This window comes from Triticum urartu, chromosome 2A (assembly GCF_056163025.1).
Source record: "Triticum urartu cultivar PI428250 chromosome 2A, HENAU_Tu73, whole genome shotgun sequence".
NCBI lineage: Eukaryota > Viridiplantae > Streptophyta > Magnoliopsida > Poales > Poaceae > Triticum > Triticum urartu.
This window is the reverse complement of record NC_141874.1, coordinates 598,394,884-598,413,995: the sequence shown is the minus strand read 5'-3', so window position 1 is coordinate 598,413,995 and position 19,112 is coordinate 598,394,884. Positions and strand designations below refer to the sequence as shown.

The window sequence follows — 19,112 nt, the reverse complement described above, 5'->3', positions numbered from 1 at the left end:
AAATCAAGAAAAAGCATCAAGTGTTGATGGTTGACAAGACCACTAGTTTCAAGAAAAAGGGCAAAGGAAAAGAAAGGGAACTTCAAGAAGAATGACAAGCAAGTTTCCACTCCCGTGAAGAAGCCTAAAGCTAGACGTAAGCCTGAAACTGAGTGCTTCTACTACAAAGGGAATGGTCACTGGAAGCGGAACTACCCCAAATACTTGGCGGATAAGAAGGATGGCAAAGTGAACAAAGGTATATTTGATATACATGTTATTGATGGATATTTTACTAGTGTTCATAGTAACCCCAGGGTATTTGATACCGGTTCAGTTGCTAAGATTAGTAACTCGAAATAGGAGTTACAGAATGAACAGAGACTATCTAAGAGTGAGGTGACGATGTGTGTTGGAAGTGATTCCAAGGTTGATAAGATCACCATAGCACACTCCCTCTACCTTTAGGGTTAGTGTTAGACATAAATAAATGTTATCTTGTGTTTGCGTTGATCATGAATATGATTGGATCATGTTTATTGCAATACTGTTATTCATTTAAGTCAGAGAATAATTGTTGTTCTGTTTACATGAATAAAACCTTCTATGGTCATACACCCAATGTAAATGGTTTATTGAATCTCGATCGTAGTGATACACACATCCATAATATTGATGCCAAAATACGCAAAGTTGATAATGATAGTGCAACATATTTGTGGCACTGGTGTTTAGGTCATATTGGTGTAAAGCGCATGAAGAAACTCCATGCAGATGGGATTTTGGAATCACTTGATTATGAATCATTTGATACTTGCGAACCATGCCTCATGGGCAAGATGACTAAAACTCTGTTCCCGGAACAAGGAGCGAGCCAATGACTTATTGGAAATAATACATACCGATGTATGCGGTCCAATGAGTGTTGAGGCACGTGCTACCTCTTGAGCATTGCATTGGATTTCCTTGAAGAGGAAAGGATGATGCAGCAAAGTAGCGTAAGTATTTCCCTCAATTTTTGAGAACCAAGGTATCAATCCAGTAGGAGGCTACGCGCGAGTCCCTCGTACCTGCACAAAACAAATAACTCCTCGTAACCAATGCGAAAAGGGGGTGTCAATCCCTTCACGGTCACACACGAGAGTGAGATCTGATAGATATGATAAGATAATATTTTTGGTAATTTTGTGATAAAGATGCAAAGTAAAATAAAAGCAAAGTAAAAAAGGCAAAGTAAATAAATAAGTATTGGAAGATTAATATGATGAAGATAGACCCGGGGCCATAGGTTTCACTAGTGGCTTCTCTCAAGAGCATAAGTACTTTACGGTGGGTGAACGAATTACTGTTGAGCAATTGACAGAATTGAGCATAGTTATGAGAGTATCTAGGTATGATCATGTATATAGGCATCACGTCTGAGACAAGTAGACCGACTCCTGCCTGCATCTATTACTATTACTCCACCTATCGACCGCTATCCAGCATGCATCTAGAGTATTAAGTTCATGGAAACAGAGTAACGCCTTAAGCAAGATGACATGATGTAGAGGGATAAATTCATGCAATATGATAAAAACCACATCTTGTTATCCTCGATGGCAACAATACAATACGTACCTTGCTGCCCCTACTGTCACTGGGAAAGGACACCGCAAGATTGAACCCAAAGCTAAGCACTTCTCCCATTGCAAGAAAGATCAATCTAGTAGGCCAAACCAAACTGATAATTCGAAGAGACTTGCAAAGATAACCAATCATACATAAAAGAATTCAGAGAAGATTCAAATATTGTTCATAGATAATCTTGATCATAAACCCACAATTCATCGATCTCAACAAACACACCGCAAAAAGAAGATTACATCGAATAGATCTCCACGAGAGAGGGGGAGAACTTTGTATTGAGATCCAAAAAGAGAGAAGAAGCCATCTAGCTAATAACTATGGACCCAAAGGTCTGAGGTAAACTACTCACACTTCATCGGAGAGGCTATGGTGTTGATGTAGAAGCCCTCCGTGATGGATGCCCCCTCCGGCGGAGCTCCGGAACAGGCCCCAAGATGGGATATCGGGGATACAGAAAGTTGCGGCAATGGAATTAGGTTTTTTTGGCTCTGTATCTGATCGTTTGGGGGTATGTAGGTATATATAGGAGGAAGGAGTACGTCGATGGAGCAACAGGGGGCCCACGAGGGTGCAGGGCGTGCCTGGGGGGTAGGCCCCCCTACCTTGTGGCCTCCTCCTTTGTTTCTTGACGTAGGGTCCAAGTCTCCTGGATCACGTTTGTTGAGAAGATCATGTTCCCGAAGGTTTCATTCCATTTGGACTCCGTTTGATATTCCTTTTCTTTGAAACCCTAAAATAGGCAAAAAAAACATCAATTCTGGGCTGGGCCTCCGATTAATAGGTTAGTCCCAAAAATAATATAAAAGTGGATAATAAAGCCCAATAATGTCCAAAACAGTAGATAGCATGGAGCAATCAGAAATTATAGATACGTTGGAGACGTATTAGCACGCAGCGGGTATCATTATTTTCTGACCTTCACAGATGATTTGAGCAGATATGTGTATATCTACTTGATGAAACACAAGTCTGAAACATTTGAAAAGTTCAAAGAATTTCATAGTGAAGTGGAGAATCATTGTAACAAGAAAATAAAGTTTCTACAATCTGATCACGGAGGCAAATATTTGAGTAACGAGTTTGGCCTTCATTTAAAACAATGTGGAATAGCTTCACAACTCACGCCACCTGGAACACCACAGCGTAATGGTGTGTTCGAACATCGTAACTGTACTTTATTAGATATGGTGTGATCTAAGATGTCTCTTACCGATTTACCACTATCGTTTTGGGGTTATGCATTAGAGACAGCTGCATTCACGTTAAATAGGGCACCGTCTAAATCCATTGAGATGACACCGTATGAATTATGGTTTGGCAAGAAACCTAAGATGTCGTTTCTTAAAGTTTGGGGTTGCGATGCTTATGTGAAAAAGCTTCAGCCTGATAAGCTCGAACCCAAATAGGAGAAGTGCGTCTTCATAGGATACCCAAAAGAAACTGTTGGGTACACCTTCTATCACAGATCCGAAGGCAAGATCTTTGTTGCTAAGAATGGATCCTTTCTAGAGAAGGAGTTTCTCTCGAAAGAAGTGAGTGGGAGGAAAGTAGAACTTGATGAGGTAATTGTACCTTCTCTCGAATTGGAAAGTATCTCATCATAGAAATCAGTTCCAGTGATGCCTACACCAACTATAGAGAAAGCTAATGATAATGATCATGAAACTTCAGATCAAGTTACTACCGAACCTTGTAGGTCAACCAGAGCATGTTCCACACCTGAGTGGTATGGCAATCCTGTTCTAGAAGTCATGTTACTAGACCATGACGAACCTACAAACTATGAGGAAGCGATGATGAGCCCGGATTCCGCGAAATGGCTTGAGGTCATGAAATCTGAGATAGGATCCATGTATGAGAATAAAGTATGGAGATTTGGTTGACTTGCCCGATGATCGGCAAGCCATAGAGAATAAATGGATCTTCAAGAAGAATACTGATGTTGATGGTAATGTTACTGTCTACAAAGCTCGACTTGTTGCGAAAGGTTTTCAACAAGTTCAAGGAGTTGACTACGATGAGACTTTCTCACCCGTAGCAATGCTTAAGTCTGTCCGAATCATGTTAGCAATTGCCACATTTTATGATTATGAAATCTGGCAAATGGACGTCAAAACTGCATTCCTTAATGGATTTCTCAAAGAAGAGTTGTATATGATGCAACCAGAAGGTTTTGTCAATCCTAAAGGAGCTAACAAAGTGTGCAAGCTCCAGCGATCCATTTATGGACTGGTGCAAGCATCTCAGAGTTGGAATATACGCTTTGATAGTGTGATCAAAGCATATGGTTTTATACGGACTTTCGGAGAAGCCTGTATTTACAAGAAAGTGAGTGGGAGCTCTGTAGCATTTCTAATATTATATGTGGATGACATGTTGTTGATTGGAAGTGATATAGAATTTCTGGATAGCATAAAAGGATACTTGAATAAGAGTTTTTCAATGAAAGCGTCAAGCTACTTATATATTGGGCATCAAGATCTATAGGGATAGATCAAGACGCTTAACAGAACTTTCACAAAACACATACCTTGACAAAATTTTGAAGAAATTCAAATTGGATCGGTCAAAGAAAGGGTTCTTGCCTATGTTGCAAGGTGTGAAGTTGAGTAAGACTCAAAGGCCGACCACGGCAGAATGTAGAGAGAGAATGAAAGTCATTCCTATGCCTCAGCCATAGGTTCTATAAAGTATGTCATGTTGTGTACCAGACATATTGTGTACCTTACCATGAGTTTGGCAAGGGGGTACAATAGTGATCCACAAGTAGATCACTGGACAACGGTCAAAATTATCCTTAGGTACCTAAGAGGACTAAGGAAATGTTTCTCGGTTATGGAGGTGACAAAGAGTTCATTGTAAAGGGTTACGTCGATGCAAGCTTTGACACTAATATAGATACTTTGTGTCTCAATCTAGATACATATTAAAAGTGGGAGCAATTAGCTAGAGTAGCTCCATGCAGAGTATCGTAGGCATATAAATTTGCAAAATACATATGGTTCTGAATGTGGCAGACCCGTTGACTAAACTTCTCTCACAAAGAAAAACATGATCACACCTTAGTACTCTTTGGATGTTAATCACATAGCGATGTGAACTAGATTATTGACTCTAGTAAACCCTTTGGGTGTTGGTCACATGGCGATGTGAACTATGGGTGTTAATCACATAAAGATGTGAACCATTGGTGTTAAATCACATGGCGATGTGAACTAGATTATTGACTCTAGTGCAAGTGGGAGACTGAAGGAAATATGCCCTAGAGGCAATAAAAAAGTTTTTATTTATATTTCCTTATATTAGGATAAATGTTCATTATTCATGCTAGAATTGTATTAACCGGAAACTTGATACATGTGTGGATACATAGACAAAACACCATGTCCCTAGTAAGCCTCTACTAGACTAGCTCGTTAATCAATGACGGTTAAGTTTCCTAATCGTAGACATGTGTTGTCATTTGATAATCTGGATCACATCATTAGGAGAATGATGTGATGGCCAAGACCCATTCGCTAGCTTAGCATGTTGATCGTTCAGTTTTATTGCTATAGCTTTCTTCATGTCGTATACATATTCCTTCGACTATGAGATTATGCAACTCCCAGATACCGGAGGAATACCTTGTGTGCTAGTCACAACATAACTGGGTGATTATAAAGATGCTCTACATGTATCTCCGAAGGTGTTTGTTGGGTTGGCATAGATCGAGATTAGGATTTGTCACTCCGAGTATCGGAGAGGTATCTCTGGGCCCTCTCGGTAATGCACATCATAATAAGACTTGCAAGCAATGTGACTAATGAGTTAGTTGCGGGATGATGTATTACGAAATGAGTAAAGAGACTTGTCGGTGATGAGATTGAACTAGGTATGAAGATATCGACGATCGAATCTCGGGCAAGTAACATACTAATGACAAAGGGAATAACTGTTGGGGGACGCGGTATTTCAAAAAAAATCCTACGATCACGTAAGATCTATCTAGGAGATGCACAACAACGAGAGGGGAGAGTGTGTCTACATACCCTCATAGACCGAAAGCGGAAGCGTTTAGTAACGCGGCTCAAGTAGTCGAACATCTTCACGATCCAACCGATCCAAGTACCGAATGTACGACACCTCCGTGTTCTGCACACGTTCAGCAATGAGGATAATCCTCGGATCACAAATCCAGTCCGCATCATTGCTACTATCATCTTTCAACTTATTTTTCTCTAGGAACATATCAAAAAAAGAAACAGAGAGCTATAACCCGAGCTATTGATCTACAAGATAATTTGCAAATACTATCAGGACTAAGTTCATGATAAATTAAAGTTCAATTAATCATATTACTTAAGAACTCCCACTTAGATAGACATCCCTCGAGTCATCTAAATGATCACGTGATCCATATCAACTAAACCATGTCCGGTCATCACGTGAGATGGAGTAGTTTTCAATTATGAAAATCTCTATGTTGATCATGTCTACTATATGATTCATGTTCGACCTTTCGGTCTCAGTGTTCCAAGGCCATATCTGCATATGCTAGGCTCATCAAGTTTAACCCGAATATTCTGCATCTGCAAAACTGGCTTGCACCCATTGTATGTGAACGTAGAGCTTATCACACCCGATCATCACGTGGTGTCTCAGCATGACGAACTGTAGCAACTGTGCATACTCATGGAGAACACTTATACCTTGAAATTTAGTGAGGGATCATCTTATAATGCTACCGCCGTACTAAGCAAAATAAGATGCATAAAGGATAAACATCACATGCAATCAAAATATGTGACATAATATGACCATCATCATCTTGTGCCTTTTGATCTCCATCTCCAAAGCACCGTCATGATCTCCATCGTCACCGGCTTGACACCTTGATCTCTATCGTAGCATCGTTGTCGTCTCGCCAACTATTGCTTCCACGACTATCGCTGCCACTTAGTGATAAAGTAAAGCAATTACACGGCGATTGCATTTCATAAATAAAGTGACAACCATAAGGCTCCTGCCGGTTGCCGATAACTTCTACAAAACATGATCATCTCATACAACAATTTATATCTCATCACGTCTTGATCATATCGCATCACAACATGTCGTGCAAAAACAAGTTAGACATCCTCTACTTTGTTGTTGCAAGTTTTACGTGGCTGCTACAGGCTTCTAGAAAGAATCGTTCTTACCTATGCATCAAAACCACAATGATTTTTCGTCAAGTGTGCTGTTTTAACCTTCAACAAGGACCGTCCATAGTGAAACTCGATTCAATTGAAGTTGGAGAAACAGACACCCGCCAGCCACCTGTGTGCGAAGCACATCGGTAGAATCAGTCTCTTGAACGCGGTCATGTAATGTCGGTCCGGGCTGCTTCATCCAACAATACCGCTGAAACAAAGTAAGTCGTTGGTGGTAAGCAGTATGACTATTATCGCCCACAACTATTTGAGTTCTACTCGTGCATATAACATCTACGCATAGACCTGGCTCGGATGCCACTTTTGGGCAATGCAGTGTTTCAAACATTTTCCTACGATCAGGCAAGATCTATCTAGGAGATGCATAGAAATAAGAGGGGAGGCCGAAAGCGGAAGCGTTTAGTAATGCGGTTGATGTAGTCGAACATCTTCACGATCCAACCGATCCAAGTACCGAACGTACGACACCTCCATGTTCTGCACACGTTCAGCATGATAACGTCCCTTGAGATCTTGATCTAGTTGAGGACGAGGGATAGTTCCATCAGCACGACGGCGTGGTGACGGTGTTGACGATGTGATTCGGGCAGGGCTTCGCCTAAGCACTACGACAATATGACTGAGGTGGTAAATTGTGGAGGGGGGCACCGCACGCGACTAAGACAATTTGATCTTGTGTGTTCTAGGGTGCCCCCTGCCCCCGTATATAAAGGAGGAGGGGGAGGCCGGCCGGCCCCTATAGGGCGCGCCAAGAGAGAGTCCTACTAGGACTCCAAGTCCTAGTAGGATTCCACTTGGTGGAAGGGGGAAGAAGGAAGGGAGAGGGAGAGGGAAAGGAAAGGGAGCGCCACCCACTTCCCCTAGTCCAATTCGGACTGCAAGGGGGGAGGGTGCGGCCATCCTCTTGTGGCCCTCCTGTCTCTCCACTAAGGCCCATTAAGGCCCACTACTTCCCCGGGGGGTTCCGCTACCTCCCGGTACTCCGAAAAATACCCGAAACACTTTAGAACCATTCCCGGTGTCCGAATATAACCTTCCAATATATCGATCTTTATCTCTCGACCATTTCGAGACTCCTAGTCATGTCCGTGATCTCATTCGGGACTCCGAACAAACTTCGGTCACCAAAACACATAACTCATAAATACAAATCGTCATCAAACGTTAAGCGTGCGGACCCTACGGGTTCGAGAACTATGTAGACATGACCGAGACACATCTTCGGTCAATAACCAATAGCGGAACCTGGATGCTCATATTGGTTCCTACATATTCTACGAAGATCTTTATCGGTCAAACCGCATAACAACATACGCTATTCCCTTTGTCATCGGTATGTTACTTGCCCGAGATTCGATCGTCGGTATCTTCATACCTAGTTCAATCTCGTTACCGGCAAGTCTCTTTACTCGTTCCGTAATACATCATCCCGCAACTAACTCATTAGTCACATTGCTTGCAAGGCTTATAGTGATGTGCACTACCGAGAGGGCCCAGAGACACCTCTCCGATACTCGGAGTGAGAAATCCCAGTCTTGATCTATGCCAACCCAATAGACATTTTCGGAGACACCTGTAGAGCATCTTTATAATCAGTTTGTCTAATTCACATCTAGATGTTTTTTAAGGATGTCACATCTAAGCTCCCACAAATATATAATGCAGCAACAAGAAACAAAAAACTAGGACAGAAAATAGACCACAAACAGAGTGGAAATCAGGTTAGATGTGACATAGTTATGTCGCATCTAGATGTGTCCTAGACAGACCCCTTTGTAATCACCCAGTTACATTGTGACGTTTGATAGCACACAAGGTGTTCCTCGGGTATTCGAGAGTTGCATAATCTCATAGTCGGAGGAATATGTATAAGCCATGAAGAAGGCAATAACAATAAAACTTAACGATCATTATGCAAAGCTAATGGATGGGTCTTGTCCATCACATCATTCTCCTAATGATGTGATCCCGTTCATCAAATGACAACACATGTCTATGGTTAGGAAACTTAACCATCTTTGATTAAGGAGTTAGTCTAGTAGAGGCTTACTAGGGACACTGTGTTTTGTCTATGTATCCACACATGTATCATGTTTCCGGTTAATACAATTCTAGCATGAATAATAAACATTTATCATGATATAAGGAAATATAAAAACAACTTTATTATTGCCTCTAGGGCATATTTCCTTCAATAACGTATGTTGTCATTACGATACGTCCGATAAAGATCTTCGTAGAATATGTGGGAACCAATATGAGCATCCAGGTTCCACTGTTGGTTATTGACCCGAGAGGTGTCTCGGTCATGTCTACATAATTCTCGAACCCATAGGGTCCGCACGCTTAACATTCGATGACAATTTTGTATTATATGTGTTATGTGATTTGGTGACTGAATGTTGTTCGGAGTCTCGAATGAGATCACGGACATGACGAGGAGTCTCGAAATGGTCGAGAGGTAAAGATTCATGTATTGGACGATGGTATTCGGACACCAGAAGTGTTCTGGGGGTACCGGGTGCATATCGGGTGAACGGAAGGGGTTCTGGGCATCCCCCCGGCAACTACATGGGCCTTAATGGGCCAAGAGGGGAACATACCAGCCCCTAAGGGGATGGTGCGCCCCATGTAGGCCAAAATAAGGGGGAAGGAAAGAAGAGAAGGGAGAAAGGAAGGGGAGGGATTCGGCCTCCCCCTTCCTTCTCTCCTCCCTCCTCCTTCATTCCCCCTCTGGATGGACATGGAAGGGGGGAGGCCGAATTAGGAGGAGCCCAAGTAGGATTCCTCCTACTTGGGGCACCCCCTTGGCTCCCTCTCCTCCCCTCCAACCTATATATATGAGGGGGGCACCGCTAGAACACAAAAAACAACGATTGTTAGCCGTGTGCGGCGCCCCCCTCCATAGTTTACGCCTCCGGTCATATTGTCATAGTGCTTAGGCGAAGCCCTGCGCGAATCACTTCACCATCAACGTCACCACGCCGTCATGCTGACAAAACTCTCCCTCGACACTTTGTTGGATCAAGAGTTCGAGAGACGTCATCGAGTTGACCGTGTGCAGAACTCGGAGGTGCCATACGTTCGCTGCTTGATCGGTCAGAATGAGAAGAAGTTCGACTACATCAACCGCGTTATCAAACGCTTCCACTTTAGGTCTACGAGGATACGTGGACACACTCTCCCCCTCTCGTTGCTATGCATCTCCTAAATAGATCCTGCGTGAGCGTAGGATTTTTTTTTTGAAATTGCATGCTATGTTCCCCAACACATACCTAGTTCAGTCTCGTTACCGGCAAGTCTCTTTACTCGTTCCATAATACATCATCTCGTAACTAACTCCTTAGTCACTTTGCTTGCAAGCTTCTTGTGATGCTGTATGGAGAGGGCCCAGGGTTACCTCTCCGTCATACAGAGTGACAAATCCCAATCTCGACTCACGCCAACTCAACAGACACCTTCGGAGATACCTGTAGAGCATCGTTATGATCACTCAGTTATGTTGTGACGTTTGATAGCACACAAGGTATTCCTTCGGTGTCCGGGAGTTGCATGGTCTCATGATCGAAGGAATGTGTATTTGACATTAAGAAGGTAGTAGCAATAAACTGAACCATCATATGCTAAGCTAACAGATAGGTCTTGTCCATCACATCATTCTCCTAATGATGTGATCTCGTTATCAAGTGACAACACATGTCTATAGTTAGGAAACCTTAACCATCTTTTGATCAATGAGCTAGTCTAGTAGAGGCTTACTAGGGACACGGTATTTGTTTATGTATCCACACATGTATTTAAGTTTCCGGTCAATACAATTCTGGCATGAATAATAAACCTTTATCATGAGTAAGGAAATATAATAATAACATTGCCTCTAGGGCATATTTCCAACACTATGAAATTCTCTCCCAAAACTTGTCCTTGCTTTGATCCGTTCCAACCGATGCATCCATGTAGATGTTCATCCAAGCATAGCATAGAGCAATATCTTCAAGTTGATTGTACTTGTGAGTTCGTGACCGCGACGTCTTTGTGCTTGCTTTGGTCACCTCCTCAACCTCAAGTTCTTCTTCATCGGCACCTCCTCTTCGCCCAACTCCTCTTCGGCCACCTCCCAATGATCCCAAATTGAATCGTAATTGAGATCATCTAGCCCCAACGCATCTGAGGACTCCAAAGACACCAATAATTTGGTCGTGTTCATCTCCACACAACGACAACAATACCAACAAACTCCATCATCATTGGGCATCCGCAATCACCATCAAATTCATCGTCCGAAATGAAAAATAAGTTTTTTACCTTGTTGGCATTTCCTAGAGCACTTGGCGGTCACGGCCCTTTTTGCCGGCTGTGGCGGCCGGGCGCGCCGGAGCAATGGTTGTAAGGGTGGCTGGAGACGCTGCACGAGGCGTTGGGAGTGGACGGAGGGCCGGAGTGGCCTTCTTCTTCGCGGCCGCCTCCGCGAGGGCCGCCGCCGCAATCGTCAGTTTCCTAGCTCTCTTGCCATCGGCGGGAGCGGCGGGAGGATGATCGACGATCGTCGGAGAGGCAGTGGCCACCCCGGCGGCCTCCATCACGGTTGGAGCCGGTGCTTTTGGTCGGTGGAGATTTTTTATCTCCAACCTCTTTTTCAGTGTGGGCGGTGGCGCAAGGGTGGTTTTCAGTGGCGGGAGAGTCTTGGCTACCCACGTGCGACGGGGGCGGTCATCGGTGGTGACGGCGACGATGGGAAGGACACAGCCGCGAGGGCAAGAGAAAGAGGCGGGCACATTTTTACTCGCCGCGCGAGCGTTGAGTATATTTAGGCGACATGAGGTTTTTTCTAATATGAACGCTTTCGTCCATGTTGTGTTAAATTAAAGGTTTATTAGTGATGATTAGAGATACGTAGGAGCCGGGATCGGTGAAAATGGATAAAATTGGTCCTTATCTGAAACTTCAACACAAAATGGCCCCAATCTAAAATATTTCATGAAATTGTCCCTTTTGCATGATGCCCGGGGCTAGGGCGCCATGCTAGATAGCATGACGCCCCGGGTTAGGGCGTCATGCTATTTGGCATGGCGCCTTAGGCCGGGGCGCCATGCTACATGTCGCTATCATGGCGCCCTAGCCCGGGGCGTCATGCTCTCTAGCATGGCGCCTTGGCTGGACCATTTCATAAAATATTTTTAGATTGGGATCATTTTATGTTGAAGTTTTAGATAAGGGCTAGTTTGTTCATTTTCACCTGGGATCGGACCCGGCAAAGCCGTGGACGGTGCTCCGTCCACCGTGTTTTTGCACGGTGGCTTGTGCTCGCTCCTTGCTGAATCATGCTGTCGCGCCGGGCGCTTACGCCCGCAACGGCCGCGTGCGCGCGATCGGGGTGCAAACCGACGGACACCAGATGCGTGCGTGCCGCCGTGCTCCACGTTACGGCACAGGCTTACGGTTACGGGCACCGCACCGTGTCGGCCGGAGGATGGGTCGGGAGGGAGGGAAGGGATGGGCTCGTGACGGACACGGACACGCCAGTGCCACCGGCCGACGGCATAGGATGCCCGGCCGACGGGGGTTTATTAGCGGGAGAGAGGAGCCTTGATGAATCTCTGCGCGCGATGGTCCTGACACTCCGCATGTGGCGCTGCCCTGGGGCTACGGCCACGGCGTATGCCTTCCTTCTTTTCTTTTTTTTTGAAAACATGCCTTCCTTCTTTTTAAGTGCCCGGGTTCGGCATCGTGGCCCCTCTTTTCTCTCCCCGATCCATCCGAAAACGTGGCTTCGCTCCCGCTGAAAAGACACCAGTACTAAACATAAGACAAAAGATTAGTGGTGCTAGCAGTACAAAATGAAGAAACGATCGGTGTGCGCAGGTCAACGGCACGCGTTTGAGCAGGAGCGCGGCGTACGACGCCACTGCTGTAAACAGGAGCGTAAACCGAACGGCCGCACCCGGCCTCATCACCATCATCATCGCCGTCAGATAATGCGTGCTGAGCGAGCGCCGAGGACACGCACGCCGCACGCCGCACGCCGCCCGCCCGAATGGGACGCCCCCGCCTCCGCAGGGACTAGCCCGCTTCCCCGAAACGGCACGAGCGGCCGCCCATCGGTGACAGACGGACGGGTCCCATCCCATGCCATGGCGGCCGGATTTTAACCTCCCCCTTCCGAAAAGGCCAAGGCGGAGTACGACCGTCGACCGGCCCGACAGTAAACAGTAACCGGTGGTGGTAAACACAACCAAGGACTGCGACGACGACGCACGCGGGAGAGGGGTGGGGGTGGGGAGGGGAGAGGCATCGCGTCCCTCCGCAATAACAACGACGACGGCCTCGGCACCAACCACCACCGAGGCAGACGAGAGGGGGGGCGAGGGCAGGCACGAACCTGTCGCGATTCCGCCGACGACCTCGCGCGCGCGGGCGGGCCTCCCCTCCCGCTGCTGCCGGATCTGACCCCTCGTCGCGTACCCGCGTGATTCCGTCTCCCCCGCCGACCCCGCGAGCCGCAGCAGTTCCTCGCGGTGTTCGCCGAGGCGGTCAATGCGCGGGGGGAGATGAGCGGCGGCGAGGAGGAGGAGGACGAGGACGAGGAGGTGTTCTACGAGTCGCGGGACCGGGTCCTCTCCTCCTCCGGCTCCTCCACCTCCGCCTCCGACGACGATGACCACGCGCAGCAGCAGCAGCGACGCCGACGGGACGCCTACCCGCCTGCGGCGGCCGCGGCTGCGCTGGACCTGTGGACGTCGCAGCCGGCGCCCGTGCAGGAGCGCCGCAGGAGGCTCCTCCAGACGATGGGGCTCGCCGGGGACCCCTCCCTCGCGCGCCTCGAGATGGGCCGATCGGTCTCCTACGACAGGCCCGTCCGCCCGCCCATGCTCTCGCCCATGCCCCGATCCAGATCGGACGGCGCCGTGCCGGCCAAGCCGCCGCGAGGGGGCCGGGCCTCGTCGGGCTCCTCCGAGGCCATGCCGGAGGACGACGAGGCCGACCCCAGGTGCCTAATCCGGAACCTCGACGACGGCACCGAGTTCGTCGTCAAGGAAGAGTTTCAGCTCCGCGAGGTCGGCACGGGCCGCCAGCTCACCCTGGAGCAGTTCCAGCTCTGCGTCGGCCGCTCTCCCATCGTGCAGGAGCTCATGCGCCGCCAGAACATTGCAAACGACGGCGCCTCCACTCCCATCCACAGGTCCAGCTCCGACTCCAGCAACGGCGCGGCCCGGCCCAGGCGCCGCATTAGCTGGCTTCGTACCATCCGCCACGTCGCTGGCTCGATGGTGGCCGGCTCCCGTGACCGCCGAAGCAGCGACGAGAAGGACACGTCATCGGAGAAGGGCGGACGCCGGTCCAGCTCAGCCACGGATGACAGCCAGGATAGCGCCGGCGCCGTGCACCATGGCCCAGAGCGCATTAAGGTGCGGCTGTACGGCAAGTCGTACAAGGAGCTCAGTGGGCTGTTCATGAACCAGGAGGTACGGGCGCACGACGGCTCTATCTGGAGTATCAAGTTTAGCCCCGATGGGCGCTACCTTGCAAGTGCTGGGGTGGACTGTGTGATCCATGTCTGGGAAGTGTTGGAGTTTGAAAGGAGACGAGAGGAGAATGGGGTGTCTAATCCATTCGTTGCAGTGATGTGCAATGGTTCGCCAGAGCCAACATTGGCCTTGGCCACTATGGATGGGAGCCATTGGGATAAGAAACTCCGGGCGAGGGTCTCGCAATGTCGGAAATCCAGTAGCTCAGACCGGTTGATGGTGCCAGAGCATGTGTTTGGACTGTCGGAAAAACCTGTCAAAACTTTTGAGGGGCATTCAGAGGATGTTCTTGATCTATGCTGGTCCAAGTCACAGGTATGATGTGTTGCTTCTCATTCTAATATCCTGAACTTGTTTCGTGTTGACTACAATGTGAGCACTGAATTTAATCCCACAACCCAATTTCTGCCCAATTTAGAAAGCTCTGTCGATTAATTAGTCCTCAATAATTTCATTTTTATTCTTAGGCTCTTAAAGGCAGAACTTGATAAGTACTGCATTGTTTGAGCAACCCCAAAGTTCTTTGCCATATTTGAGAGTCCAGCCATGCCAGACATTTAGAGTGTAGCTGACTGTAAATGATGAACTGACAAATAGCAAATCAAATTGTAGTGGTTTAGAAACACAGGCCATATTGTATGCAAACTGGTATCCTGACAGAAATGTTGTATAAATTGAGATTGATTAGATACACAGAATGCTATACTGGATGTTCGGAAAGATTGTTGTGCTTTCTCGAGAGCAAACGAAGTTAAGATTGTCGTGCCTAAATTTACAGTGTTGGAAATATGTTGGGTTAAGTCTTTTCATTCATTGATGTAAAGCGTGATATGAGGTTTTGCAAAATTTAACCATCCACGGTAATAATGTGCTGTGCCAGTATATTTGAGCCTTATTTTTTGACTCCATTATTGCCGATTTTACCCCTTCTAGGCCAAGCTTATTCTAGGTTTAAGTGAAGGTCAAATCCATTCTACTAGACTTGCATGAAATAGTATGGAGTTATGTACCCATATGATTAGGATATCCCAGGTTTTAATAGTAAACCGAATTCTATATTATCCTTTATTTGTCGAATGTTCTTGCCCATGGGCTAATAACTATGTTAGGCTTAAATGTATCTTGGAGCGTCAGGAAATCTCTAGCATGTTGCATGACATACATGTTATTACTCATGGAGTTTGAATTTTAGTTGCCATTCAGTTATGATTTGTCTTACTGTCTAGAAACTAGGACCTGCACCTTGAAGTTTTCCGACATTTCTGATGTTCAGTATCATTCAGAAAGGTGATATGCATGATTATAGATTAGATGCATAAACATTGTTGGGTCCTTGTCACAGGCAGCTATAAGCGAACAATTATACCTTACTGTGCTAGCTACATATCCAAACTTCACAATTTGCAATAGTGAATCCAGCAATGCGTCCGAACTATGGTTGCTAGTTGCTACCACTGTTTGAATCTTGTAATAATATTTATTATGATTCGGGTGTCTTTACAATATTTCTTACCTTAAACTTCATGTGTGCAGTACTTGCTTTCGTCTTCAATGGATAAAACAGTAAAGTTATGGAACATGTCAAGTGTATCATGTTTGAAAACGTTCTCACACTGTGACTATGGTAAGATTTCGATTTAATCATCAGTTTAGCTCACACATGGAATGCCTCTCACTCTGTCAGCATTATCCTCAGTTTTCCTTTATTGCTTTGCTTTCCAGTGACATGCATCCAGTTCAACCCTGTCGATGATAGATACTTCATTAGTGGTTCTCTGGATGAAAAGGTCCGCATCTGGAGCATTCCAAAACGTGAAATTGTTGATTGGCATGATCTGCATGAAATGGTCACTGCTGCTTGCTATACCCCTGATGGACAGGTTTGTATACTTTCGACCCTAAATGTGTTCCGTTTGTTAAGTTCTAACACCAAGTTTCATTTTCCCTGAAGAGTGCGTTAGTTGGTTCCCACAAGGGCAGCTGTCATCTTTATGACACATCGGGTCTCTCTCTCTCCCCCGCTCTGATGATTTATGACATTTTCAAGATTATTTTGTTGAATGTGTAGCTCTTACTTTTCCTTCAGAATTGACCCTTTGTGTGACCCTTTACCAGATAATAAGCTTATCCAAAAGAAACAAATTGACTTGCAAACTAAAAGGAAGAAGTCCCGCCAGAAGAAGATCACTGGATTTCAGGTGCTTACTTTTAAAGACTTCCGAATCTGTTCTGTTCTGACACCAGGCCATACAGATGATAACCTTGGTCTCTTACTGAATCATAGTTACTTGATCAGTTCCTTCCAGGGAGTTCTTCGAAGGTGCTCATCACATCTGCCGATTCACGGATCCGAGTTATTGATGATTTTGAACTAGTTCACAAATTTAAAGGTATCAAGGTCTTAACGAATCATAGCTACTGTGTCATACCATATTGCTATTATCTTCAAGGTTTGGCCGGTAATCTTTTCGAGACACTGTTGCTTTAAAGTTTACTTGTAGTTTTAGTCCTTGACCTGTTTAACCTATTTGCCACTATTACCTATCATTATATTTGCTGTATGAAAGTTCTGTTTAGAGTAGGGCTGCAGCTGTCAATCATGGTGTGGTAACCAGCTTATAAGCAATGCTATTTCTGCTGATTGATTGAATGTGAACGGTGGAGACCAGTTTCTGCTGTCATGTTCTTCTTTTCAGCAAAGCGCCAAAACTCGTCAGAATCCACTATGTTGAGTTGATAGCTCGTAATGTCCAATTAGCAATGTTAAAATACTCATCTCTTCCTTTTAGGACGGGATCTGATATCCGTATGTTTTGTCGGTTGCTGACGCCCTGTTCCTTCACATTTCCAGGTTTCCGTAACACCAACAGCCAAATCTCAGCTTGCTACGCAGCCAGAGGCAGATACGTGATCTCAGCGAGCGAAAACTCCCATGTGTACGTGTGGAGAAACGACGACGGCCCTGACGAGCAAAGAAGCAGCAGCAGCAGCAAGGGCGTCGTTTCTGTCGCAAATTCCTACGAGTACTTCTACTGCCGGGACGTGACGGTGGCCGCCGCCTTGCCATCCACGGCGGGGTCAGCGGCGACGTCCCGGACCAACTCCAGGAGGAAGCACCAGGAGCTGGATTGTGTGTCCGAGTATCCTCTGCCGCACGCAGGAGACGGAGATTCCTCTGATTTCCAGCAGCAGCAGAGCCGCGATGACCTAAGCAACGGTTCGAACCACAGCGGCGGCGACAGAGCGTCTGCGACCTGGCCCGAGGAGCTCATGACGCCGACGAAACAGAGCCCGCGGTCCAGCACCAGTCTCCCCGACGGTGACGGCGCCGGGCAGGCCCCGAGCCGGTCGGCCTGGGGCATGGCCATCGCCACGGCAGGCAGTGGGGGTCAGATCAGGATACTCCAGAATTTTGGGTTTCCCGTCAGAGTATAGTAGCAGCAGTAGGGGGTGATTTTTGTGTGTAAATAGGTGGGAGATGCGGCTGGTTTGCTGTTAGCGGTGTTCGAGTTCCGTGTGAATGCGATTTGGGTGTAGCTGATGCGTGCTTACTCGACTAACGACGACGGCCTTGTTCGTTTGTACGCCCACATGATGATAGTGGAGCCCGAGAAAGCGCCTGCCCCGGCTGGAGTGAAATCTCTGGCCACACCCATTTGTATCTGCTTTTCCACTCTTGTCCGCTCCGGCTCTCCGCTCAATTCTTTAGTTCCCTTGTGTGTGTGTGTGTGTGTGTGTGTGTGTGTGTGTGTGTGTGTGTGTTACCCTTTCTGACATATTCTTGTAAGGGAAAAAAATCTCAGGTGTATACATACATGCAGATAGAGAAGCGAAGGACGAGTTTTCTTAGTGGTGGATTCGTTATACAAGTGGCCTTCCAGGTCTTCTCATACGGGAGGGAGCTAGGAAGAGAATAATAAAATCTCGAGTTCTGAAGCTTTTGGGCTGCATTTCCTGTATGTGTATGCTCTATCGTTCCACTGTGGGTTGCTTTGCTTGGACTGATGGAATCCCTGCTACTAATTGCACCGACATCGCGCGCGGCGATGAATGCGGCCACGGTAGCAGCCTGAGGGAGGCACAGGAGATTTCCTGCGATGTGATACTACTGACCCGACGCGCACCGAAAGGGACGACACCAGAACGCACGGCCGTCACACAACAAAGGACATGTCCGGTGACTTACAATCAGACAGTGGAGTGTGGCCAATCAAAACCGGTGCCACTTTCCAGATGCGCCGTCTCCGTTGAATTGAATCCTCCGGTTTCTGATTTACCATCTGCAACTCCACAAACTTCAAGATCGTGCTGGACGTGTGTCATGCCATGGCTGCTGACACCACTGTGTGGCGGCGACGTGCCAACTAACCGGTCCATGGCCCACGGTTTAGTGCGAGTCTTTGTCGACTGAGGTGGCCTCACTAGATGAGATCAGATGGTTTAGTCAACGCATTTATTTATTAGCAAATAAAACAAGCAAAAATGAGTGGAAATAGATCGACCCAGATAAAAGTGATCAACATGCCTCACAATCCTCATGGGACTTCTCAAGTCAAGAAAAAAATGAGCTTGCACATCATAGTGTTTCCAAATAAAATAATATAACCACTTCTAAATACTCCTAAATTATAAGCATGAGTACATGTAAAAATGAAAGTCATGCAGCTGTGTAGGAAGAGTAGAGTGCACAATGTTGCCAAGCACGACCTTGCGCGAGCTCGGCCGAGGGTCACAATATATCAACACTAGAGCTTTGCATTTAATAAACAACATGAAAAAAAAA

The 19,112-nt window shown here is 46.5% G+C and overlaps 1 protein-coding gene across 2 annotated transcripts; it reads left to right on the top strand.

The window, feature by feature from the left end:
• Positions 1–13,063: 13,063 nt before the first annotated feature.
• Positions 13,064–18,178, top strand: LOC125530562 (uncharacterized). 2 transcript variants are annotated; one of them, XM_048694942.2, is made up of 7 exons: positions 13,064–14,644; positions 15,863–15,953; positions 16,052–16,209; positions 16,281–16,332; positions 16,445–16,527; positions 16,614–16,719; positions 17,181–18,178. In XM_048694942.2, the coding sequence occupies exons 1-7, from the start codon at positions 13,352–13,354 to the stop codon at positions 17,762–17,764; spliced, it is 2,367 nt and encodes a 788-aa protein (XP_048550899.2). In that variant the 5' UTR covers positions 13,064–13,351; the 3' UTR covers positions 17,765–18,178. The 2 variants fall into 2 exon arrangements, with proteins under 2 accessions (XP_048550899.2, XP_048550900.2); XM_048694943.2 differs by having other exon boundaries at positions 13,068–14,644; positions 16,626–16,719.
• Positions 18,179–19,112: the final 934 nt, after the last annotated feature.